This window comes from Zonotrichia leucophrys, chromosome 2, assembly GCF_028769735.1.
Source record: "Zonotrichia leucophrys gambelii isolate GWCS_2022_RI chromosome 2, RI_Zleu_2.0, whole genome shotgun sequence".
Taxonomy (NCBI): domain Eukaryota; kingdom Metazoa; phylum Chordata; class Aves; order Passeriformes; family Passerellidae; genus Zonotrichia; species Zonotrichia leucophrys.
In genome coordinates, this window is record NC_088171.1 from 79063704 (window position 1) to 79090391 (window position 26688).

Consider the following 26688-nt stretch of genomic DNA (forward strand, 5'->3'; position numbering starts at 1 on the left):
CTCCAATATTTGGCTTGGCATTTTCAACTTTTTATTACACAACTCTCAAAGCTATCTGTGCCTGTGGTTCTTACTAGATATGCATCCTTAGCATATGTTATCTGCATATTCTCAGTGTTTGTGATGTGGTGAATCGAAATTAATGAAAATGCTAAAGAATATCAGCTTGATCTTCAGCACCCCACCAGTAAATTCCTTTGAGGCCTGTGCATCTCCTTTCAGGATTGCTGATTGTATTTCTCTTTGAGCCAGCCCTGTAAGCATTTCAGAGGTCCTCTTCTAATCCATGTAATTATTCAGTCTGATGAATCCTCTCCTATGTGATACCATATCAGATGCTGTTACCTAATCAGATTGTACAAACACCAGCATGACAAATTAATTAAACCCCCTGCAATTTCATGCACTGCTTCTTTCAAAGGTTTGCAGTGTGGACTGTCTAGCTGTTGTTGTCTGGACCCTGCACAGAGCTTACTGAGTATGGCTTCAGTCCTCAGCTTTGCTTGTGTTCACTGTTGTTGCATTTGCTGAAAATACAGTGGGAAGTGTTCTTTTGATTTTGGGATAATGTTTATTCCAGTTTGAACCATTTCAAGTAATAACAGAAGGAGGACAATAACCTACTTCATTGGCTGTTTTTTGAAGTGTTCATCATTACTTTCTCTCCTACGTAAGCACTGCTTGAAGATTTTCTCTCTTTTTTTTTGTTTTGTTTTTTTGTTTTGTTTTTGCTGCTGCAGTATGCAAGTTTGGTTGTTTACTGGATGAGGGCAAAGTACGTCATGTGGTCAGAATGCACTGGAGTAGCAGTGCCAGCAGTACTCCCACAGACGCGTGCAAAGGCATCCGCAGCAGACTGGGATTTTTTGTGAGCTGAAACCAACAGTCCTGCTTCCCACTGCCTTGGTAGCATTCCACCATGAGATCCACCATCTCCTTGAAAATAAAATGTGTCTGTATGGCCAAATAGGCTTATCTAAAGAACATTTGCAATAGGCTTGCAGCTTTGTTTTTCTCAGGTGACGTCACAATCTCCTCTGTGGTTAATACTCTTGGAGGAGGTGCACAAGTAGAGATGTGTGTCCTAAAGGAAAGGAGAAAGATGGTGGGTCTCTGAGCCACACCCTGCAACTCTTTTTTGGTCTGACATCTTCAAGTCATTTCTTGTTTAAGTGTGATGAGTCTTTTATCACAGCATCTTCCAAACCAGGCCTCTCCCACTGTTCCACATCTGCCACCATAGGCACAACTGCCTGTGTATTTCTGCATGGCTTGCTGCCTTCCTGCTACCAGAAAATTGCTCCTCTCTGTCACAGGCAAGTTTGGTAAGCATGCAAAATTCAAAGTACTGAGCATTCCAAAGAATTCACTGATTTATCAGCAAATCAACACACCTTAGTGTTCAAAAATATTTTAAATGTTTCGAAGCATAAGAATTTGGACTGTACAAAGTGCTTCAAAATAGAATATCTCTTGTATCTCTGACCTAGATTTCACTTTCCTCTTTCAAAATCTATTTATTCCCAACAACTTTGCCCTTGCTCTGTGGCATGACGGAATGCTGGCACTGAAACAACCAATAAGTGTGTGATAATAACATCAGGTTATTTAGGAGCAGAGGTTTTGGTATTTTGGTCAAGGTCCACTGTAGGCTCACTTTGCAGTTTATTAGTTTGCTGTAGGCAGACAAGCCAGCCTGAAATCAGAAAGCTGGAAGGGCACTGGGTCAGGGCTTCCAGGGTCACAGGACAGTGGGTCACTCAGCAGCCTCTGTGCAGCCCCTCGCTGTAGCTGTGGCACTTTGCCTTGCTTCATATGTTGCACAGTCACACAGTACCAAACCTTTTATAACTAAATTCATGGGTGCTTTAAGGTACTTCAGTTCTCCCAGTGTCTAGAGAAGAACAGTAATCCTTGTATGAACCAGTATTTTAAAAATTAAATAAACAAGCAGATGAATAAATGCAGTTTATACAATTCTTCCATCATAGCACAATGTAAACTGTGAAATACTGCAAATAAATATTGCCCTGGAATGTAAACTCGCACAGAAGGTTACAGCACATTTGTGCCCTCAAATATCCAACACAGGACAGAAAGCAAAGAGTATTACTTGACTGAAACTTCAAGACTGTTTCACCTAACAGCTGTAAGAGAAACATGTGCAAATTGTACAAAACAAGACTTGTGACTTCTGTCATGACCACAGGTATCAGGGTGAGGGTTGTTAGCATCCTTTAAAGATGCTATCTTTGGAATAGTAAAAGCAATACTAAATTCAACAAAGCCAAGCTTAGTTGCACCACTTCATGTAGAAGTGTACCATTCCTTCTTTCCATTGCTGGTATAATTTTTCCTGTTTCATTTCTTGAAGGTGGAAAAAAAGAGAGGAGGAGTCTTGACAGTCACTGCATCCTTCCATGTCTTCTGGTAATATACCTGGAAGACCAGAAGCCCTCAGAGAAAGCTATTGCTCAAGGAAAAAGCACTTTCTGATTTGCACTGATTTCAGAGTCCTGATCCACTGCATCAGGTCCAATCACCTGCATATAATAGCACTTTAAACACATTTACTTACCATTTGTGAGATATGAGTTTTGAAACAGCTTATATTGTCACAGTACTGGTTGAAGCCCCATCTTAAAAGGGCCTGTAGCTCTTAAATAATTCTAACCAAAAAAATACAATGGCCTTTTTTCAGAGCCTTTTCTCTTTATTTTGTACTTTATAGCCCTTGTTTCTTTCCCAGAGATGTTGGCAGCTGTTCCAATGCTGGCTGCAAGAGTGCTTTCCCAGTGCAGGCAGTAGGGATGGGCCTGGCTAAGGAACTTCCCTCCTGCTTCCCTTTCCCAAGGAATGAATGTTGACGGCTGCAGTCAGTCAGCGGGCTGCAGTGTGCCCTCCTGCTCCCTCACTCCACTGCCAGTTTGGATTAAAGGCTGTCCCTCCACTGGTTAGGAGGGGCTCTGTGTCCCTGAGGTGCCCTGTGCAGGGCTGGGCTGTGTTTCACTGTGACACAGGCATGGGGAGCATGCCATTTCATCCTGCCACAGCTGCCTGGGCTGTAGCAGAGAATGTTGGGGTTTACTGCTGCTGACAGCACGTCCATCAGTGCTGTAAATCTTTGTCCACAGTCTGAGAGCTAAGGGGCAATGCAGTTGTGCTGGTGCTAACTGGGGCTGAAGAGCTGATCCCCAAATTGGGGGTAAAATAAATAGCATGACCGAAAGAGATTCAGACAATTCTTCTTTGTCCTATGCTGTTTGGGTTTCAAGATAAGCGTGCAACAGAGCTTCAGAGTAGAATTGCATTTTAATCTTACAATGCCTATAATTCCAGGCTCTTTGGTTATAAATCCCACCAGTTGCAAGGAGAAAAGGCTTAATCCACAAGATACTACTGTGACAGGCATCTGCTTCCTCAAAGGCATCTTTATTTAAATGAATCAAGATAGTCTCCTGTGGGCAAGACATCACAAAAGCTGTGTAATAGAAAGAAACACCTTATTTTCCTTATATCTTCTGATCAACAGCCAAAAAAAAAAAAACATAGAATTTGATTATGTAGTTGAGTGGGCTGGTCTTCTGTTCAAAGTGAAATAAGTCATATAGCTAACATAATAAATTAAATTCTTCACCCAGATTTGAACTGTATTTGTTGAAGAGACTGTTGAGTTACACAATTATTGCATCTCAGTTCCTACTATAAAATAAGGTTTTTGGCACTCTTCCCTGGAGTTGAGAAATCAGTCACACTGTTGCCTAAATTTGCAGTGATGGCAACAGTTCTGCTCCAGTGTAACCTCAACAAAGGATTTTCTCCAATATCAAACACTTAAAAAGGGAAGTTGAAACATAAAGTCAGAACTTCTATAAAGAGAACACGGTAGTAGTAAGGGAGTTGCCTCAGAGACGGGGAAATATACACAAAGAGATACAATAATTTTCTCTGCATCGAAGTTTATGAAAATACAGTCCTTATGTTTAAGCCAATTTGGTTTTACCCCATGGCAGAGTGGGAGGCAGTTTGCTGGGCTTTTAAAGCCAGCTCAGCTATGTGTGATGAGACCCAGCATGTGAGATAACTGGAACCCACCAGGTTCTGGCTCAGATGGCAGGCAGGCACTGTGTACAGACCTGCCCCATGCCTGAGAGAGAGCTGCCAGGGATGCATCCAAGGATGGAGGAGGCTAGAGGAGGAGAGTGTTAAAGTCTAAAGCGTCTGACAGTGGGCAGCAGTGAGAAGCTGTGTTCTGTGATGCCATTTACTGCTCTTTATAAAGTGCATGGTGACCTAAAGAAGGCTGAAGTTGCTGTTAGATCAACCCACCAGGGACAAACCCATTGGGGTTTGTAAGGTGCCCACCAGCAACAGGCAGAGACTTACATGTTCCTGGGGATGGGGCCCCAGAGCTCACTGGGGTTAGGAGGCCTGCCCCACTTTGTCATCACAGTAGAGTCACCACTTTCAGAGAATTCACTGCCTGCAGTAAATCTGGGGTGATCCAAGAGAAAGGCTCTTCTTTGGATCATCTGACCCCCAAGTAAGACTATTCAAGAGAGGTGTCATGACACCTGCATCCGCTTTACTCGTCACAGTCATGGATTTCACTCTTTGGACCAAAGAGTTCCAAACAGAGAGTTTAGAAATTACATATGCTGTGCAGCACCACTGAAGCCTTTAAATACCTGGCATAGAAAAATGTGCTTTTACAGTTGTAGTAGGCTGGTTTTGAAGATCCACCCCTTTAGGATCACAGTTGCCAGATTACAGTCCTTTGGAGGATCATCCCACAATACTTCTACAGCTCAAACTGCAGTTCCTAAGCTAGATCATTTCTTGAATTCCACCAGACTATAACCTTGTTTAAACTCCAGTTATAAATCTTCCTTTGGGACCTGTGACAAGTATAAGCAAGTTTCTTCTAGGCTGCTCAGAACAAACATAATAGATTATCAGCAAGAACATGACCAAAGGGAGTAGCAATCAAAACCATCATGTGGCATTATCTCAAAGAAATTTTAATTTTCTTTGCAAGCATACCTTCCAGTTTTAATTTTAAGACACAACCAGCATTGGGTGCTTCAAAATATTTCAGATGTTTGCTCCCAGTATGACTCTACAAGGTCTGTTTGAGGACCTCATTTCTCTGACTTCAGAAAAAAATTATTTGTCAAGATCAGCGTGGGCTAATTCGTTCCCAACCTGCACCTGAAAATATGGCGGTCTTAGTGCCTTCCTGGCACTTCGGTCCCAGAAGTGCTCCACCAGTGGCTGTGCACATCCTAATTTCAATTTTCCTACCCTGCAAGTAGAAAAAGCAGAGTTCTGTAGGGATTGCTGTGTTCTGTTGGCTTCATTCACGTGGCTGCAGTGTTTGCATTTCTGGTATTACACACCACCCCTACAAGAGCTTTACTCCTAGGGTGTGTGCCACTGCAGTGCAAGTTGGTGGCCTTAGCATCAGCACATTTCAGAGGCTGTTTTGGGAGCACTTAATGCTTTTGCCCAGCTGCCCTGCAGGCCTTGACAAAGCAAGCCCAACAGCCATATTTTTTCCATCAGTATTCAAGATTCAGCAAAGGATAAATTGTAACCTGTTTTTCTGGTAGACAGAGAAAGGTAGTGAAATATTCACTCAGGTTACAGGCTATGCTGTGCTATGAAAGCCAGCCAGCTCAATTTTTCAACCCCCATAATGGCAATAGTGTGACAGCTCTCTCCCCCTGCTTAAGAATCTTGGCAGGATGCCCATCTGAAGCCAATTTTGTATTTTGCATTGGAGCAAGTCAGAGATAAATTATAGCTGCTCGGAATTAATGTTTTACATCCTCTGTACTTCCCTGCTTATCAGCAAGAGAACAAAAAACCTCACGTATGGAAAAGATAGAGAAGAGATTGCATCTCATTTGACTTTGTGGAAATAGAGGGATAAATGACTCAGAAAGTGGAACAAGGCTGGTCTGGGGGCTAGGGAGACTGTAATGGGAGGCTGTTCCTCTGATGAAACCTCAGCACAATGTAGAGTAGTGCTGTAAAAAAGTGGTAGATAGTCTATCTTCACTGCATTTCTTACCACTTTTGACATCCCTGAGTAAAAACACCCATTATTTAAAACCAGTGACTCAGATAAAGAACCTATTAGGCAAAATTACCTGTTGCACTATGGTGTACCAGCATCAGTTTCACTTAAGCTTTGAGAATTCCTGAGTGTTTTTCCTGAACTTAAAAAGTTGGACTCTCATGCCTGTATAAAACAAATGAAAATGAATTAGTAAGTTTTACCTGTGCAATTCAAGTTGAGGAGTTAAAGGAGCAGGGTGGTGGGAAAAACGTTCATTGCAACTGAAAGAATAACTTTTAGCAAGGAGGGGGTCACTGCATCAGGAATACAAGAATGAGAAAGGATGTCAGTAAAGACAGTTTTAAGCTTGAATTTAAGTTGGGTGGCTAAGAGAGCATTGAGTTTGTCAGGGGTGTCATGGTGGCAGATATTCTGCACCTGAAGAAGTCTGTAGAAATGCTGTCAGCAAAACCCAGTTTGAGAATTATTGCGGCAACATTAGCAGTTCCTCAGTGGAGGAAGCCATCCATAGTATGCCTGGCCACCTCTTTAATTGGAAGATGTTTTTTTGTTTGGTTGGGTTTTTTTGGTTTTTCTTTCCTTTAATTTGTGTTTTGTGAACCCAGGAGTGGACACCTTTGAAATTAGATTAAGCATCAAACTATGACATGTATTTGGCATGTTATCAAGAACACTCACAAATTGACTTGTGACTGCACTTCTGATTAAGACTCTCCCTTGCTGGACACATGGAAATCAAAGTCACAAGACTTGCTACAACTCCATGGGTACTTCCAAGGCTTTCTTTCTCTGTGGAGAAGACTGCCTAGGTACTGCTTAAAGAATTCTAAATAGACACACTAACTAGGGATTTGCTGAAGGTATTAGGCAATTAATTATTGCCAGGCATTTAAAGATTGCTCCAGTGGACCCCTGTCTCTGTGGCCTGTGTGTCCCACTATATGCAGAAAGAATGTTTTTTTGACTGCCTCTATAAACTTATGTGTTACCAAGAGGTTAAGATGATACATTTTCCAAATCTCCCCTTTTTCATTGACTCCAGTGAGGACAGAGTATATCTAGCTTGATTGCATTTCAGATGAACTGGTATTTCACCTTATTTCCATTGTCACAGAAATCCACTTATTTAAGAGCAGCAATTTGGCTCCCAGCTGCCATGAGATAACATAAGCAGCAGTAATCAGGTTCTCCCATGGATCCCACTCTTCTAGGTCAGAAGAGTACTTCATCTTTGCTTGTGTAGAAATATTACTGTGCTTCCCCTTGTGAAAGATGGGGTGCTTCAAAAAGAGTGCATGACTTCTAGAGAAACTTGTTTGTTACTTGTGCTGCATATAGCCGCCGTTTGGAAAAACCCATGTGCAATACTTTCATTGTGGGATGACTTGTTGACTTTGTGTCATTGGATACTGAGAGAACCAGCCGAGCTATTTTTAAAAGGAAATGTTAGCCAGTCCTGTCAACAACACCTGCAGGAACCAGGCAAGGAGTCCAAGGTTCTCAAAACTTAGGATGAGGACAGAGAAGGCTAGATTTTCTGAGGGAAAATTTTACTTTGGGGAGAGACTACGTCTTGTCCTTTCTGTCTTCCTCTATCCCACGCCTTTACCACCCACTTTCCATTTATTTTCAATGGATACATTAGTTTAAATTCTAGAGGCCAAATTACTGATTTAGTGGGACTTTCACTCTCTGCAGATACTGAAGTATTGCAAAGTTCTTTAAAAATTGAAAATACTTTAAAGTGTGTTTTGCACTAGCTTTAGAGAAATGAAACCACAGCCACTATCCACAATTTGTTTTCAAGTCCACTGAGTAACTTCAATCTTATCCTAATAAAGCTGCTACAAAGAATAAGAATGGAAGAGAAAAATAAAACAGATGAAAGGTTTTCCTACTGTTGTTGAGGACTTTATTTATGATGGGTGTTTCCAGCAGAGGAAACACCAAGTTTGTATTTAGGCTGGTGATCTGGGTGCCCTCTATTTGTCGCTTCTAAGCAATTAAGTCATGAGCTATTCTGGCAGCTCTCTCCTTGCAGTCACAGGCACTCACACCTAACAAACTCAGCTTTGTTTAGCCCAAACTGCGCTTTGCCCGTGCTGGAGGGAGCAGCTGCTTAATGACAGCCCTTAACCAGCCGTGCTCCCTGCTCCCGACACAACAGCTGAGGAAAACAGCAGACCTCAAATATGTTCTGCTGGGCTGAGGATGGGCAAGCCCTGGAACATGAGTAACAAGTCCCTGCTGGGCCACATGGGCAGATAAATGCTTCTAGAGCAAGATAATGGACAGCAGATAATTGCATGGCGCACTAAGTGCGTGTAAAGGTGGGGCTGTACTGCGTGTTTGGGGACAGCTGGTCAAGCTCCAACTTCCAAAGTCAGGCACAGAAGCCTTGTTTGATGGTTATGTGTATTTTTTGTAATCACAGTAGCTTTGTATTTTGTAGATTGTTCAGGGGTTTTTGACATACTGCAGTACTTAGGCTTCTTCCTAAGCCCAGTCTTGGACAAGTCAAGAATTTTATGCATTTGCTCAGCAGGGTCCTTAACCTCTCCTGTCTGCAGTGAGAGAGAACATTTACTCATGCTGAATGAACAAAACCTGCAGTCTTGCTTTGGTTTGCTTTAGCCTTTTACCACATGCAAGAAATGTTAATTAAATAGCAGAAACGCAGTTGCTTTACATATTTTGCCTAGCTCCACTGACAGCAGAGGAGTTGCAGTTTGTGAGGTTCCCTTACTTCGGTCTGCTGCTGGCTACTGATGAATTTGAACCACATTAGGGGAGAGGAGGAGCAAAGAGCAGATAACAAAAGCTAGCTCTCCCTAATTATCATACTTTCAACTTCTGAGTAACAAATTTGTTCTTCTTCTTTACATGAAACCCCAAAATACATGTTTGCAGGACCATACTCCAGTGAAGCAGCCCACCTCTCCCAGCTGACTACCAGTTCTGGCAAAATCAGTAGTTCAAAACAACAGCAGCAGTAGGCTGATCTCTAGAGCAGCCATGAATTGGTAGAATAGTACATGTGGTTATAATAAAAGGTTTTGCTGTAGTATTGATGGCTTTGAATTTTTTTGCTGGCTTTCACACAGTTTGATGGGTGTAATTAATACATTCCTTAAAATCCAGGCAGAAAGGGAATTGAGAGGATATGTCAATTATTTGTCTTCCACGTAGGAGGACATGGGCTCTGAATCATTAATAAAGAGTGGAAAGTGTATAGAAATAAGAAAAATTAAGCAAAAAAAGTAAATTTTACTCATCTTGCCTTTAGGAGAATCAATCACCTCACAATTCCTGAGAGAAAGAATTCATAGTAGGGTACTGCAGCTTCAGTCTGTAGAATGAGAAGTAACTTTGCCCTTTGCTTTAAGCAAACATGGATAGTGTTCTTATGTCCTGGTTCCTTAAGGACTTGAACCTGTGTGGTCTCTGCTGTGTGCTGATGCTTGACCTTCACTTGCTCTGAGCTTGATGCCCAGGAGCACACAGCACAGCTGAAATATAGGCAAGATTTCCGTGCAGTTAAAGTAGTTCAACAAGTTTTACTGAACCTGTGCAAAATTCATATTTTGCAGGTGCTTGGCCAAGTTTTGCTCTGGCTTTAAGGCATTTTTGATAGTTTATGCCAAATTTCAGAAATTTTCACCAAATGCATCAAGAGTTTTTATAATTTGAAAGATTTAAGGAAAATGTTTTAAAAAATCTACAAAGCCAGGGACAAACCCCATTAATTTTCCCTCATCCTTCAGCTGGAAAAAGTACTTTTGCAGATATGTTGAAGTGTTTGCTTGGATTTTTTTCCCCTATTGGAGTATTTTCTTTGGTGGGGAAAAAATGGATTTACACTACATATAGGATCTTTTAATTATGTGTGTCAAGTGACCTTATGTGAAAAAATATGACTTAAGAAAGCTGCTTATGTGAAAACATGTGAAAGCAGAGGCCTGGCTTCATATGCAAGGCATGAATGTAGAAATACAAAAGAAACAAACACAACATCTAAATTACTGAAAAATACTGAAAAATTATTTCAGGGGTGAAAATTAGAAGACAAGTGGAACTAAATATATTCTTGTTATGAGGTAAAAACATAGGTGGTTTAATGTGGAGGACAAGATCTTTGGTGAAAGCGAGGAGAAGTGGTACTGAATGATGAAACAAAAGATCTTTCAGGGAGAGAAAGGAACACGAGGGAAGTGGAGTTAGGCTGATGCTAGCAAACTTTAGTGTGCAAGGGAGGCAGATGTGGACCTTCAGATGGCAGTTTTGGTGACATGTTAAAGTTCAGGTGAGAGTGGCCTCTCAGGTGGGTGTCTAGGGAAGGTGTGGGGTCTCCACAACATCTCCCAGATGTTCAGCCTGTGGCAGCGCTCTAAACTGGCCCCAGGGCCCCTTCCAACCTGAACCTCTCTGTACACTTTGGAGCCTAGTGTGGTGCAATCATGGAGAAAGGGGCACTCTGCATTTCAGGATGAGAGAGCCATGAGCAGTCCTTCAGCAAAGACTGAGTTAGTGTTAATAAAAAGGCAATATGCCCGAGTTGTGAGACTGACGGGTGCGGGACCTTCGTGGGTTAGATTTGCTGTGTGCATACGAACAAGTCTTACAACAATCCTTGCAGAGATTTAATTTATAAACATGAGAAAAAATGATTTTATGAAGTGCCCAACTGATAGCAAATCAGATGACTTTTTACTTTGGGGATATAATGTGTGGAAGAGAACAGAGCCTATTTCTGTGGGAAATTAAAAACAAAAGAAGGAGCACCACTGTAGATACTGTATCGCTTGTGATTACAGGAAATATTCTTTGTGTGTAGATCCATATGATATGCATTTGTATCCTCCCCAGTGTCTTCTAGCACTTAAAAGAAATCAAAATGGAATTTGGTGAAGAAATGATAGCTATTCCACTGGGCATTCTGAAGAGACAGGGAACCAACCTCCTCCTAGTTTTCTGTGTCTCCATTTATGTCTCTATTTTATTTGTCTGTACTCCTAGACTTAGAAACAAGCTTTTGAGAGGAGAATGAGTCTTTGGCATGAAGATCTGAAGACAAATAACCTCAGCCCAGACTTTGCCATGCTTATGCAACATAATCCCAAATGCTTCTCACCTTTGATGATTAGCTCCAGGGAAACCTGAATGAAAAGCTTGCACACTGCTTTGGGAACAAAGCATTCCCTTGCATGTTTCCCCTTGAATCAATTTTTGACAATCAATTAGCATCAGTCAGAAGATACCAGGAAAGTCACAATGCAGAGGAATATCTCTGATGTTGATTTTGTCCTGTTCCCCTAGAAGCACTGCTTGCCTAAAAAAGGCCAGGAAAAGTTAAAGCTTATGGTGTCACCTCAGGAGTCGTGTTTCTCTGCAGACATCAGTGGAAATGGCAGTGGTTTAGGTCTCCTTCATGCTGGTGCCAGGCATCCCTGTTCCACAGAAGGATGTGTGTCCTGAAGGGCTTCCCACAGTCATGGCTCATAGCTCTCTTGGCTGCGGGACCAGTGTTCTCCACATCCCATAGGGAGGCAGCCATCTGCAGCAGCTGATTCACCTCTCCAGGATTGCTCCCTGTCATAAATATTCTGGAACTTTGTCAAATGTAATTTGAAATGAGCCACTTTTTGGCTTCACTGAGTCTGGTTTCTTTCCTGTGGTCATGCACCACTATCATCTGTGGTTTCTGTATTATTCTCTGCCTCATTGTGCTGTAACCTGTTTTTCATGAACCTGTACACAAGCAGTAGGTGCCCTGGGGCAGTGTGCCACTGCTGCTCCTCCAGCTGCCACACATGTCCTCCTCTGCCTTAATTGTTGCAGTGGGAAGGATTTTCCATTTCCACTGAGGTGACTGTTGCCACTACTGCTGTAGTTATTCCTGCATCTCTTAGCTGTGCCTATTTAAAGGTTCAGTTCCCTCATGCATCCCAGGTCAAGTGAGAGCTGCAAGTGCTCTAGAACTATGTTGTTTTGGATTTAGGGTAATTATTTAAACTTCTCTCAGGACACACAGCCTGGACATTGGGCAATAAATGGCTAATTTCAACAAGTAAAACTGAGATCCTGATCAGGGTCACAGGCATTTCTGTTAAAGTAAGAACCTTGCAGAAATGTTCATTCTTGCTTTTCTTTGCTGCTCAGGAAGGTGAATGGGGGGGAAAAAAGTTGCAGCCAATGGCATTCTAGTTTCCACTGCAACCAATGGCATTCTAGTTTTCATGGCTTGGTTTTTGTTTCACATGGTATGTAAGCTTTCTTCTCCTAGGCCACATTCTCATTGCTTAAGCAGGCAGAGTAAATTAGAATGACATTGTTTTTGTACACTAACTTTTTTAAAAGATAAAATGTGACACTCGCCCTGCATTGTGAATTAAAAAGCAGCCAGCAACAGAAGAATTTCAGCTCTCATTTTCAGGTCAGTCCTAAAGGACATCCTCTCCAGAGACAGGCCACATTCCACAGGGATGTTGAAGTGTTCCTCTCTCAGGACAGGCATTTTGTCCTCCTTCAGGTGGGGTTCAGAGCTCTGGTCTCTTGTTGAGGACTGGGATCATTTCTCTGGGTTGAACCAATGTCAGCACTTAGAGCACTGTAAACAGGGGTGACTGGCTGTTCTCCCACAGCTAGCTTCAGTAGGGAGAGCAGGGGTAAAGTGAAGTATTTTAATAGTGGGCTAATAGGAATTGACCTCAGATGGCATTTCAGACATCTGACACATGAGCTACAACAGATGCTGACCCAAAATTAGAGATACTGAATTAGGGTAAAAGCGCTGCAGAACAAAACAAAACAAACATCAACTCCCCCCAGAAAGACCCAAAAGAATAAACACTCTTCAGTCATAATCCTCAAGAGACAAAGTCTGACTCCCTCTACCATTGCAGAGCTGTCTTCATACAGTATGGGCAATCTTCTTGAGCCCAAATAAATGTGTGTGTGTTATTTTTCCCCAGTTTTCTCTCACTTCTATACCTGTGTCCGTGGAAGTCTTACACAGGCCTGTTCAGAGGTAAAAAACTACCTATTTATCTCAGATTGCCCATGGGGGCTCCTGTGTTTATGAAAAATCCATCCAGAAGCAGAGATGCAGCTGCAGTGGTGCTCAGGTGACACCTACACAGCAATTCAATTATGCCATGCTTTCAGAGCATCAGATCTATCAGAGGTCTGTCCTTCTGGCAGCACAGCTCCTGCAGTGGTGACAGCGGGAGGCAGAACAGCCAGAGCCTGCTGGTACCTTTGAGGCAGAATATTTCAATGGGACAGAATTTAGTAAATGAAAACTCAGCCAAGAGTCATCAGGAGAGAGATTATTTGACACAGGAGATAGACTGTCCCCTACATCAGCTTGCTCTTTAACTGGACACTTTGGTTCTCTTAGTTTTCTTAGGGAATACCACATAGGAAGAAAGATTTTTGCAGGGAAGGGCAACACATTACAAATGTTTGCTGAACCAAATGTACATTTGGCCAAGATCTTGCCAAACAGAGCAGGTTTTTGATGTCACCTGTAAGTAGATAACTAGCTTGGACAGACTTGAAAACATCTCAGGCAGAGTCCCAGTTTCAAACAAGCCATAGGAACATGCCATCTTCTAGTATGTCACATTCTGTTTTTCTGAAATAAGCAATATTGAGCATTGACAAAAATTACATTTCTTGGATTTACATCCTCCTGTTTAAAACACGTGCACTGGGGTCAAGTATTGACTGCACAATTAGTATTTAACTTCAAATGAAGTAGAAAGTGTTGCATAGTTAGATACAGATTGGTGAAATGTAGATAGTGTGTAGGTAATAATCAGTTTTAAACACAGAAGAAAACTTGTACTATAGATGTTGCTTTCCTGGTGGATTTAAAAAAAAAAATTATACTTTTGAATCAATACTAAGTAAAATATCCAGTAGTCTCTGAGAAGGGAGGCTCATATGAATAATGGTCAAACTCTATGGAGCCAGCTTAAGAGACAGCCTTTGAATTTTTGGCAACAGAGGTGTGTAGCCCTAGATTAGAACCAAACCTTTTCTGCCAACATTAGTGAATAGTGCTAAAAGTTCATGCAAAATAGGACAAGTTAGACCTTTGACATTTTTCTCACAACTGTTGCTTTTCCAATCACAGCATTTGCATGCAAACGTTTGTTGGATTCATCCATTATGCATGTCCTAGAAATTTGATAAAGGTCTCATAGGCTCCTTATAAAAGGCTAAATCCAGCTGCAGTACCCAATTGTAAAGACATGGTTACTGGCTTGCAATGTTAAGTGTATTTGATATTCCTCTGACTTGAATCTTCTGGATGGGAATTTAAAAATGGTGCTCCTCTCTGATTTTAGTGAACATTAAAGACAGCACACAATTATTCATTTAGAAAAAGTTTAAAGGGTTGCTAGCAGTCCTCGAGTAAAGATTTCATCTTTCTAGTGGTAACAAATGTGTTACAGAAGACATTGCATAGAAGTAACAGTGCATCTTCGTGTCTGCCATTTTGAGAAGTGTATTAGGACTACGACTTACTTCAGCTAAACTGTCCATGTGTCTACCAGACTGTGCTCTGCCTGGAATTGTTCTGTGGGGCTTTTTCTGTTATTTCTAGAAGAAGGGTCAGCAATATCTATGGCTTTGTTTTAATCACATTTGATCAATTGCACTTTACTGTGACATTTTCACCTACTACTGTATTAGATTAGTGGTTCATTAGGATTCTGGCAAAGGTGATGTCACCAACATCTGCCTGTCTTCCAGCATCTGAATTGCTTAGTTATCCCATCAAGTATGGTATGAATAGGCCAGTTCAAAGTAGGATGACACCTGAAATGTGTATGATCAAGCTAACGTGCTGTGTTAAATATTGTCATTAGTATTATTGCTACCAAGTTCTGTGTGACTTCACCAACAAGCTACACAAATCTCTGTAGAGGGATGCTTGCTTGTGATACAGATGCTACTGATGAAGTTTCCTTATTGATTTCTGTTCACACAAAAAGGGTTCAAAATAGAGTCAGATTAAAGAATGGAGGCCTTGCCCTGGTTGATATTGCCTTTCTTTATGACAGATTTAATTGGAAATCTAACAGGAAATTAGACTGGAAGATTGCCAACTGCATGGCTGGCATGCCATGAAAGATCAAGTATCTGTGTCTTTCATACTGCACACCGAAGCAGCTTATCAGTTATCTGGGATTTCTTGTGAATTTTAGGCTATCAAATATGGCATTAACAGCTTCAGCAGCAGAAATATTTGGAAGTACATAGGGTAGAAAAGCCATGCAAGTTTTCATAGGGAGTTTGAAAATTGAGGATGAAGAGTTTTATATTGACATCTTGAAGTGAAAAAGAAAAGGCTACAGAAGCTAAACCATCCCTAAACACAGCCCTATTGACTGTTCATTTCCTAAGGATCTTTCCAAAGAAGCATTTAGAAGAACTGCTTTTTCAGGGCTAGCCTCTAGCGTATTTCATCATGTCAGCCACACGTTCCACAGGAGTAAAATTAATGGCAGCATATCTCTTGCAGAAGCCCCTTTTGGATTTTGCCAGTTTTCCTTACCTGGTACGCAGGGTGTCTCCAGGGAATATTACTCAGAGGCAATCTACTTGGCTGTCATTTGTTCATTCAAAAGAGATCAGTAAAACCAGAGAGTGAGAGAAAGAGGAGTGCTCAAGTCTTTCTGTCTGTCCTACTTAGATGGAAAAACTTAGTTACCCTGGGGCCAGAGTCATATGGAGCTGTTTTCACTGGCATGAGGTCCGTGCTAGGCAAAGGTTTCTCTCTGCAGAGGGATCCTAGTGCCATGCCTTTCGACAAAAAGTCATTTCTTAAAGCCATGTTTATACCATGACCTTGTCAGAAGTGGATTACCATCCTCCACAGACTCTGGTATTCTGTAGTTGTACAAAGCAGGAAGAAAGCACTTGTGCTTGTGAAACTGCTGAAAATAATCCAGCTGTTTACATGTGATGAGAAGTTTCTAAACTAGCCTGCCTGATTTTGGTTAGCTGTTTCTCTTTAAATTGAAGCTGCCAGAAATATTTCGTTCTTGACAGAAGAAAAAAGAGAGGAAGAGCCATGATCAAGGAATCCTTTATTTGGCATAATTAAGGCTGTTTGTCTATTACTGGCAATAGCAATTGGCAGATTAGGCATCTTTTTAGCAAGTTTAAATTAGAATATTGTAACTCTGTATACACCTTGAAACTGATTGCTTCACCATCACAAAAGACAACTACAATTGACTATTCATTTCAGAGGCCACAGTCTTTCACAAATTGTTCGAATACACTTTTGTGCACACACTAGTGCTTTTGGCATGAGCAGATTTAATATAATTTAAACTGATATCAATGCAATAGATGGAATTATCTATATCCCAGGTAGAGTTACATATAGCAGCTGCAGCTATTCCATATCTAGCACATGGTGCTTTCAGGAAGGAACAAACTGAAGGAAGACAGATGAAAATATTTGGAGCTTCAGGCATTCAGGTCAGAGCACATTAAAAGAGAGAGATTTGGCAGACATCAAAGGTGGAGAAGGTTGTATTTTCTACAGCTTTTTGCTCTGTTGACAATGCAGCTTTAGTCTGAAAAATTAAGAATATCTTATAGAAAGAGTGGAAAAGAACAGTAGGAAAAAGGCTCATTTCTACATCAGGGATGCAGGTTCTTTTCAAGTCAATAGGAGTTGCTTGCTTGTATGGTTTTTGGAAGGGGAAATAAAGTCAAATAACTGCAATAAAAAGTTTATGCTTACATTTGAAATGGAAGGACCTCACCACAATTTCGTGATGATACTCTAGCTGGTTTGTTCATTCAGATAAAAGAGTATTTGAACTGTGTAAGTGTCTGTGAGGTTTGGATGGTGGCTTGGAGAGATGTGCCTGGTTGGCCTCACTGCTGCAGCCCTGTCAACACACATCAGCTGTAACCCATAGGAACTAAATACTTGCTAAAATAAAATCATATTTCATCCTTCATGCTTTTTGAATCTAATACTGTTTCAACAGTTTGCTGGGTGTACCAGATGATTGATGCTGTCACACTGCAGATAAAATTTGTCATTCTGTCATTTTTATTCAATACTTTAGAAGCATTTTGGTTCAAGCTGGAATCTGAAGAAATGTTATACATCTTTTTTACAGCTCACCTTAGTTATAAAAATAATGTCTAATTCTCAGTAATTAATTGGCAGACATTTCCTAAACACAGACCTAGAATAAATTAGTAAGTTAGTTGTTCCTGAATATGTCTTGAAAGATATGTGCTGTAGTTATTTTTAAATTTCCTACAAGGGCATATAAATGAATATGGTATCAAATACAAATACACAAATTTGCATATACACAAATATGTATATGTCAACTACATGAAAGGAGATCAGTTATGTTTAATCACATGCATATTTGGCCTCATTAAACAATGAAAGTAATAGACTAATATCAGTTATTTGCAGCAATTACATAGGATATTGTAAAAAGCTTGTTACATGGAAAAAATTTTTAGCTCCTTAACTTTGAGTGTATGTCAGAACTTTTGCCTGTAAAAATGAGCTGCAAGGACTATGTTCTGTTGAAATCATGGCTGAAACCTCAGAGCAGTATTTCAGTGGTTTTGTATTATCCATGACTATTACCAGGCCATAAAATTACTCTAAAAAGCAAAGGGACTGACTTCTGGTATGGCAGAAGTTCCCTTATATACTTCAGAAGTAGCTATTTACTTTATCTTTGAGTCTACCAGAATTTAATCTATATTGACTTATCTTGCCTGTGTCACAGGTCACAAGTTATTGCTGCTGAATCCAAAGAAATAAAGTCCAGCTTGGGATGAAAACATTGGCAGCTAAACTTGCTTGTTCCTTCAGAAACCAGATGCAGGAGATTGTGTTTGGTACCCTTCCACATGCGCTACATCATTTGCTCTTTTTGTGTTTCCACAGGCATTGAACAGGGGCATTGCTGCTGTCAAGGAAGATGCTGTGGAAATGTTGGCCAGCTATGGGCTGGCATACTCCCTGATGAAGTTCTTCACGGGTCCCATGAGTGACTTCAAAAATGTAGGTCTGGTGTTTGTGAACAGCAAGAGAGACAGGACCAAAGCAGTTTTGTGCATGGTTGTGGCTGGCGCTGTAGCTGCTGTATTTCATACTTTAATAGGTAAGGTCACTTCATGTCTAGTTAATATGACTTTTAATTTGTTGCCCTCATCCATTCTTCACACTGCTTAAGCTGGAGGCTTAATATTTCATTTTGTAAGTACAGCAGGAGATGCAGAAGAGATGAGCTCTCTTGGGCTGGTATCTTGCCTATCCACGCAATTTTTATTGCTTTTTAAACAGGCTATTAAGAAGCAGATTCCAAGCACAGGGCCCTCCTGCCTGGAAACAAAGCATGCTGCTGATCTCTTTCAGTCAGGTGTGTGAGCAAAATGTTGATGAGGGTGACAGGTTCCCTGAAGCTGATAGCTCAGTGTTACTGTGAGGTAGTAATGATCAGCCAGCAGTATCTGCTGGGTTGGTTTGGCAGGACTTCAAGGTGTGCTTGGTAGGGCTGTTTGTCATTCTTGATGCTATTGTTGGTGTACTCCTTCTGTACCTATTCCTTTGCTACTTATCTCACAGTACAAACTCTCAGCAGGCAAGAGCCAGCATCCTCATTAAACTATCAGGTACTGCTTTCTACTGCTGCTAGGCATCATCCACTTCTGTTGAATAATTAATCTGTGAGGAAGAGGTTAGTAAGAGCAATTTGTACCAAACTGACCAACTCCCTGAGTGTACTCTGAAACAAAGAAAATACACAAGCAGACACAAACTGAACATTAAAAAAGGCAGCCATAGGATTTGCCAGCTTTTGAGAGCCTACAAAAAATGGGATATGAGCTCAAGCATCAGCCACAGCAATAAAAGCCATTTAACTTGGAAGATTTTTAACTTCATCCTCTCCGAGAACTCCACGAGATTCTCTGCACCTTCTGGCTCATTCTGCAGAGCTGAAACCTTTGGACCACAGCAACAAGGAGCAGGAGATTCTGGAGGAAGAAGCAGAGAGTGCACTGCATTGAGCAGGTAAAATCCTAAAAAGCTGAGAGTTGTAAGGGGTGGGAGGGAGGAGGTAATTGTGACAGCCTATGGAGGCATGTGTTGGTTGACAGGCATTGGATTGAATCAGCACCAGTAGGGTGTCATTCCATCAGAGAAATATGGGAAATGCAAGTGTAAAGGCAATATTCTGAACTGCTGTGAAATCTCAGAGTGGTCTCAAAGGGAGCATTCATTATCAGGCTGTTATTATCTTAAGGGCAACATGTGCTGCAGTTCATCATGTACAATGGAATGGAATGGAATGGAATGGAATGGAATGGAATGGAATAGAATAGAATAGAATAGAATAGAATAGAATAGAATAGAATAGAATAGAATAGAATAGAATAGAATAGAATAGAATAGAATAGAATAGAATAGGACTATTTTAGTTCCTGCCTGAGTAGGTTCAAGATCCATCTGGTAAGCACAAATGCCCCCAGCTCTTACCCTTTTTCTAGCTGCCAGCTATATTCAGCAGCTCTATGTGCCTCCCAAGCACTACAGTTTGTTTTGACCATCATATCTCTTATTCCACCACTGGTATGTGAGCCCTGTGCTATTTAGCTTTGCTCCCTGTTACAGTCATAAAAAATGCTTACAGTTATGGCTCACTAGCCAGGGATTAGATATTGCTAATGTGTGCCAGGGATTAGATATTGCTAATTTTATAAACTGAATCCTTGCATTCCAGTTAATATAATTCACTGATTTCAACTGGTCACTTCTTAAACATGTTTACATTTGAAGCTGTTTTATTGAGTCAGTGTTATAAATTTTGGCCCATTTGTACATTTGGCTCTCATATTTCTTTGCTTGGAATATTCCTTCATCCCCCAGAGCTGCTCTTCTAGTTGCTCACTTGCTTTTCTGCCAGTGCTGGTCAAAGTTTTTGCCTTTGCCAGCTGGATAAAAAGTTATTTTCTAGTCACACAGTATTTTATTTTAAGCTAGAATAGATTTTAAGAAAGTTTTAAGTGTAACTATCAGATTTCCAGGTGAAAGACATAACTGGATTTTCCATGTGGGACCTCTTATTCAAAGGAGATGTTTGGAACAATGGTTGGAAAACCTGTCAGCTAAGTTTCTTGCCTTTGCCTGGAAGTAGAGCCCTGCTGGGTTCAGAACCTCTGAAATGCACTCGGCAGACACTGGGGAGAAAAAGAGGCTGTGCTTACCATGCTTTAAAGTCCTGAATTAAAGGACTGCACACAATCTTTCAGCTTTTTATGGTGACAGACTGCAAAATATTTTTTGGTATTTTAACTTGTCTATGCCTGAAAATATGCAAAGGCCACAGCAGAGACTGGCAGAGCGCCTGAGGGAATGGAGTTAGTCAGATTCTAGCACCAATTGCCTGGGTGATGTTGCCAAATTTTATGTTCCAAGTTTCCTTTGAGCCTGTTTCAAGTCCTGATTATTTTGCTCTGACCCACAGATCCACAGCCTGCCTAGCAGGAAGAGGAGAAGGAATCCAGTGACAGGCGGCCTCCTAGGACCTGCAAGTGCTCCCCAGCAGCTGCAAGCCCATCACAGGCTGTCTACAAGAGACACAAATACAGGTCCCTGGTGCTTGGTGGATGAAAAAGAGAAAAAATAACACTTAGGGGACTAATTTTTTTCCCACATGGTGTAAATATAGGGCTAAGGAAGATGACATGTCTGTCTGCCATGGATTGTCAAAGCCCAGGAAGAAACAGAAAACAAAAAGCCCAATGAAATAAGGAGTACCAAAAGGAAGAAAACAAGTGATGGTAGAAACACAGTGACCACGATGAATCACCACATTTCCAACTGTGATAGAGACTATTTGCAGTCTACACACAAAGCTCCTCACAAACAGTGGCCTCTACTCATGGAAAATATCAAACCAGAGCGTTTCACCCACCTGACTCATGCTTCATTGCTTCAGCACCAGCTTCCCACTGCTGCTTCCCTCCTGGGGCTCTCACAATCCCCACTGCCAGTGACTGGCGGAGCTAAACCACTTGAACTCACAGCTGCCAGCTCTGAGCCCCTCAGTCATCACCCAGCCACATCCTTATGAAGGTCTGCAAAGTCCTCACCTGCAGCTCCTGTACTCCCCTGTACTGGTGGCAGTAACATCTGAGAACCAAGTTGCCCAAAGGGATTCAAAGCCATGTTCTCATCCTACTTCCAACGCTACTGTAAACTTGTACAGTATTCCTGGACTGGCTGTTTCAGATGTGATCTGGAATTCAATATTCTTTCTGCCTTCCTTGCCCTGGGCTACTTTGAGGGCAGCTAGTGCCACCAATTAGTCTCCTGGTGGGAAGGTCACTATGGAGCCAGGGTCTAAAGTGTCCTGTTATTTCAGAGACTGGCTTTTTGGTGGCTGTAAGAGAAGGGATTCAAGATGCTAAGCCTCTCTGCATACTTTTGATATCTTACTAAATTGCCAGCTTGACAGTGGAGAAAAGTCATTTATATAACATTATGCTAACATACTGCATTTCTTAGTGTTGCTGGTAAGCCCTCCATACTAAGTGAGCCTTTTAACATCAGTGTCATGAAGAGTTTGCACATTTCCTTTGGCAATAAAACAGCATTGTTTTATTGCTTTTCACTAGTTTACAACACAACTTTTCACTAGTTTCACTAGTTTACTGAGAAATAGTACACTGAGAAAGTTTATTTCCTTTTGAATGATTCTCAGTAGTTCCAGAAATTACAAGACAGCAGTTACTTTGAGGAAATATTCTCTGTGCTTTTTACTATCCCTGATTAAAACAACATGATGGATCATTGTCATCACCAGGAGAAAAAGGCTGGAACTTAAGTGTAGGTTAACTTTTGCAGTAATCTGTGGCAGATTGGATGGCCAAGACACTTGAGTGATATGTTTTGTGCCCATTTATTGCTGTCAGGCTGCTGAATGTGGGCCACAGATTGCAAAGGGCAACACTTCAGCAGTTCCTGGCAATTCCACTGATACTTTTGAACTTCCCAGATGCATGGTCACTGCATGTACATTAAAAATCTCAATAGGAATTGAGACATAGGTGTAATCCTAGCAATTCCAGTGTAACACTACTGGAATTTTCCAGAGACTAGGAATTACAGAGTGGATTGTAGCAAGCTGAGGTATTTCTTTTACTCAGTCTTGTTCCAACAAGATCACTATTCTGGGGTATATGAAACATTTTGCCTTGGAAAAAAGGGACAGCACAGAAACACAAATCAGAATATATCTGGGCTTGCTGCTTTTTCCATCCTCCTCCTCTCTAAATAAAAGTAAAATTTTATTCATTAAAAATTTGTCCTACTTCAGCATGGTCATTGCTAAAGCAGTAACATGCTTCCCTGGCTGCCCCCACCCTTTTCCCACAACAGGGGCAGTTGCTTTTCAACAAGCTACTCAGGACAAAAGAAGAAAGCACTTTTGGATAGCATTGATTGTGTCTCAGTTAAAACAGGATAATTTTGAGACTTACAAAATGTTGGCTTATATGAAGATATTTCAGATACTAAAAGTCATTCATAGATTTGGGAAAATCTATGTAATGCAATTTTGGAGTTAGACCTGAGCACAGAAAAATATGATTGCAGTAATCAGTCTTCACTGAGATGCTCCTAAGCTGTTTTGGTTTTCTTTAATTTATGTATTACTATAATAAGCAAAGAAGAAAAATCTCAAGACCTTAAACACTCATCTGAGCTTTCACATGGGAAAATAGAGGCTTTCTCTTCTGTTTTACATTCAAGCTAACCAATGACATAAGGAAATCTGTATACCCTGTGGCATCTCCAAATGAAGATTTGCTATTGGTTTTTCACATTGGTATTTTCCTATCTGCCCAAATCCCTTAGTTGAACAAATTAGCTCAGTGCATTAAGCATGGTGCTAATAACACCAAGGTTGTGGGTTTGGTCCCTGTACAGGCCATTCACTAAAGAGTTGGACTTTTTGGTCCTTGTGTGTCTGTTTCAACTCAGAACATTCTGTGGTTGAGAAACTCATGAGCATCCGTTTGGCCATGTGAACCATCTTTCTGACAAGCAGCAGAATAGATTTGTTACTTCTCAAGTTTCCAAGTTCATTTTTAAAACTGGCAGGAAAGTATGTAAATGGAATGTGTCTAGAAAGAACACACTTTACCCAAAATCGTGTTTTGGATTTTTTTTCTTCCAGTAAAGCTATTTTTGATATATGTAGCTCCATGTCTGGAAGTAAATGGTGTCACTTCCTCTGAGAGTTTTTTCTTTGTGATTTAAGTAGCAGTCGGCTCCAAAATAACTACGGTAGAGGTATTTGTCTGAGATTGCTGGCATCATTAAGAGTGTGTTGTTTTAAGGGTGTCTGAAGTTTGTGTGGTAGTAATTGGCTTGCTAGAGAAATCCGTGTAGGGACCAGGAGTTCCAATTAGGTGTACAGTTTTCAGTGTCATTTCTTGACCTTCTGGGTCTTAAAACTCAGCTGGAAAAACCAAAAGCTAATTCTTGCTAAGCAAGAATTCCTGCTTAGCCTCTGTAGCAAATCTGATCCTTAGACATAGCAAAACAAATGAGGTACTAGAGAAGAGCAAACAAGCAGCTTGTCTTGACTTTTCTGTTTTAGTTGAAATGATGCAAGAAGTGGGAAGTGCCATCTGCTTTAGATTCATGTAATACTCTCTGGCTCTGTTGTCTGTGTTATTAATTTTGTACTATTCTTCATAATAAGTTTGTAAGGTTGGCCAAGGTTAAGTTCTAATTGCATCAGCAATTGCTTGATTCATGGCTCAGTGACACATGCCTGTATGTTTGTCAGTGAATCTCAGCTTGCTAAATCCTTCTTTGTGAGGGCAGAAATATTCATGGATATCAGGGAAAGTGATTGTGTGCTTTCACTGACATATGAAATAGTTGACTATTTTGAAAATAATGTTTTAAGTTCAACCATTACATATTTAAAACCAAAATCACATTAAAAAATGCAGTTAAACTTTTTTTTGATGGGGAGAGGAAAAAGAAAATCTTTCATGAGTACAGAGTTCAGTGCTGATATCCCTAGAAACCTTAAAAATGTGGTGCTATGAGTTGTAATGGCATAAGTGCCTTGAGAATGCCCTGCCAATAAACTATGACTCTTTTCTTAAAAGTGAGAGTAGTTCAGCCTCTGACCCTCTGATTCTGTGAATTTTTCTGTAATAGTAAATCAACCAAAAAAACTACCCACAATGGCCTTTAGAGACAAAAAGGTTACTGATTCCACAAGGACTTACCATGCAAAAAACCCTTCGTAGCTTTCAAAACACCAAGTGAAGATTGGCACATGGCTATTCATGCAAAAATATAAAGAGGCTGTGCTTGGTGTTTGAACTACAACAAGCACCTGAGCACTTAAGGGACTAAACTGCCTTAGAACTGAAGAAAAGTTGGAGTCCTGGTATAAAATTCTTCCCCAACCCTCTTCAAAAGGAAACAAGACTTGGAGTGCCTCAGGAAGATGGCTAAGCAACTTGGGATTTACTCAGTCAATTTGGAGACTGTGAGTCTAACAGTTATAGTTCAGGTGGAAGACATATAGATCGGGAACAGCATAGGGAAAGGAGGAGTTTTAAACATTTTTAGCATCTTTTGGGCAGTTCTGGTTATCTGGAATGAGGCTTGTGTTTGTTCACAGTGCTGTCATATCACCTTCTTTTATTTTACTATCTTGTTTACACTGTTTTATTTGGACTCAAAGATTCTTTCAAGTTCTGTAAATCATTTAACTGCTGTATCTCTAAGCCATCACAAAACAATGGCAACCTAAACTCCTCTTTAATTGCTTCCAAATATTGTTTACAAGTTATGAAAGGCAGTTTTAGGCTAAGAGGATTGAATTTGATGACTAATGTTAGTGTTTGTCAATCAAGTTATGAGACCTGCATGCATGAAAAGGATCTCTCCTGAAATACCCTATATGAAGATTTGTACAAAGATAATAGGGTTTTTATAAATGGAAAACTAGATAGATGTTCACATTTGAAATAATTAACTTAGAAAATACACAGGTAGGAGAGAACTGAAATAAGGTTCCCCAGACACAAATAATTCTGCCATTACTTGCCTTGGGGGAGATTGGCTTTACAGCCTAATAATTCTTTTAACAACTATTGCAAGTGTATAGAGGAAATCAAGTAATGATGTGCAGGTCTAGAACATAGTTTATAAAAAGTTAAAAATTATTTGTATTATTTACCTCTGCGTATTATATTTGTCTCCATAGTTCAGACCCCAGTCACAGCCTTTGTTATTCCTGGTTATTGGGAGAACACTGAGGTTTTTAAACAGCTGGATAACATGGGTACAAACAGAACTGTAAGCAGTTCTGCAGAGAGCTGTGTGGGGACTTCCCATGTCTGTGCAGCCTTCAACCCAACACTCTGAGAAGAGAGGCCTGGAAAGAGAGAGTTGTCCAACACTGAAAGTTGTCTTGGGTTGAAACAGAATGGCGAAGAACACACCGGCAATCAGGAGTGGGAACCCCCTGATTTCCAGAGGTGCCCTGTTCTGACCTGTGGCTCTGGAGGTGCTGGCTCTAGATAAGGAAGGAATTCAGGCAGGTCAAGGCTGCCCAGGGGCTGCACAGCAAAGCACAGTGTCCTGACAGTCACAGTGCACAGCAAAGCACAGTGTCCTGGCAGAGGTGATCATCAGGCAGAGTAAGGGAGAGACATAATGAGTGTGATTTGTTGCATGCCATCACAAATCACAGTATGCTTTTACAGCTTTGGGCAGGTTTACAGGTAATGTCATGAGAATGCAGTGATAATAGATGGTTTCAGCATTTATAAGGCACTAAATCCCATGAAATACACAATGCCTGGTGAAAAAGCTTTTCTAATAAAGAGCCTTGATTTAATGAAGGAGCAGTAGATTTTCTGGAGTATCAGTGTGTTCATTTAGCAAACAGATGTGGCACTTACTATACTCACTCCCAACCCAGCCATTTGTTATCATGCCTCTGCCAAAGGTTACTTTAAAAAGAACCATGAGAGCGCTTCTTAGTCATAAACAGCAGCTGGTGAGGCTGCAGTATCTGAAGCCCTTGCAGCTGCTTGCTAAGTGGATGTGTGTCTGAGCTCCAAGGCATTACAGCCTTTCAGGTACTTCTGAATGTCTCACCCAAGAGTCCATATGCAAGCTTTGTTTTTCATTCTTACCTTGTTTCTTTACAGCATATAGTGATTTGGGGTATTACATTATCAATAAGCTGCACCATGTGGATGAATCAGTGGGAAGTAAAACTCGGAGGGCCTTCCTTTATCTTGCTGCCTTCCCTTTTATGGATGCCATGGTGAGTGCCTGATTCAGAACTGAAATTTAATGTTAATGCTATGTTTTTGTGACCTTAGTTCACAAACTTGGTTACCTGATGGGAAACTGAAGTATGTAGAAGTAAGATGTGTCCTTGGCAAGCAGTAATTCTCTACATACCTTGACTCATCTGCTACATGGAGAAATTGTCTGAGTGGACTTTAAACATCCAGGGATCATGACAAATGTCAAAAACCTC

General features: G+C 40.9%; 1 protein-coding gene across 1 annotated transcript in view; it reads left to right on the forward strand.

The window, feature by feature from the left end:
* ANKH (ANKH inorganic pyrophosphate transport regulator) overlaps positions 1 to 26688 on the forward strand; it is a 97634-nt gene that overhangs the window by 37604 nt on the left and 33342 nt on the right. The window contains exons 2-3 of the mRNA XM_064705487.1: positions 18042 to 18258; positions 26351 to 26469. Of these exons, the coding sequence (XP_064561557.1) occupies positions 18042 to 18258; positions 26351 to 26469 (336 nt within the window). The remainder of the gene's footprint in view (positions 1 to 18041; positions 18259 to 26350; positions 26470 to 26688) is intronic.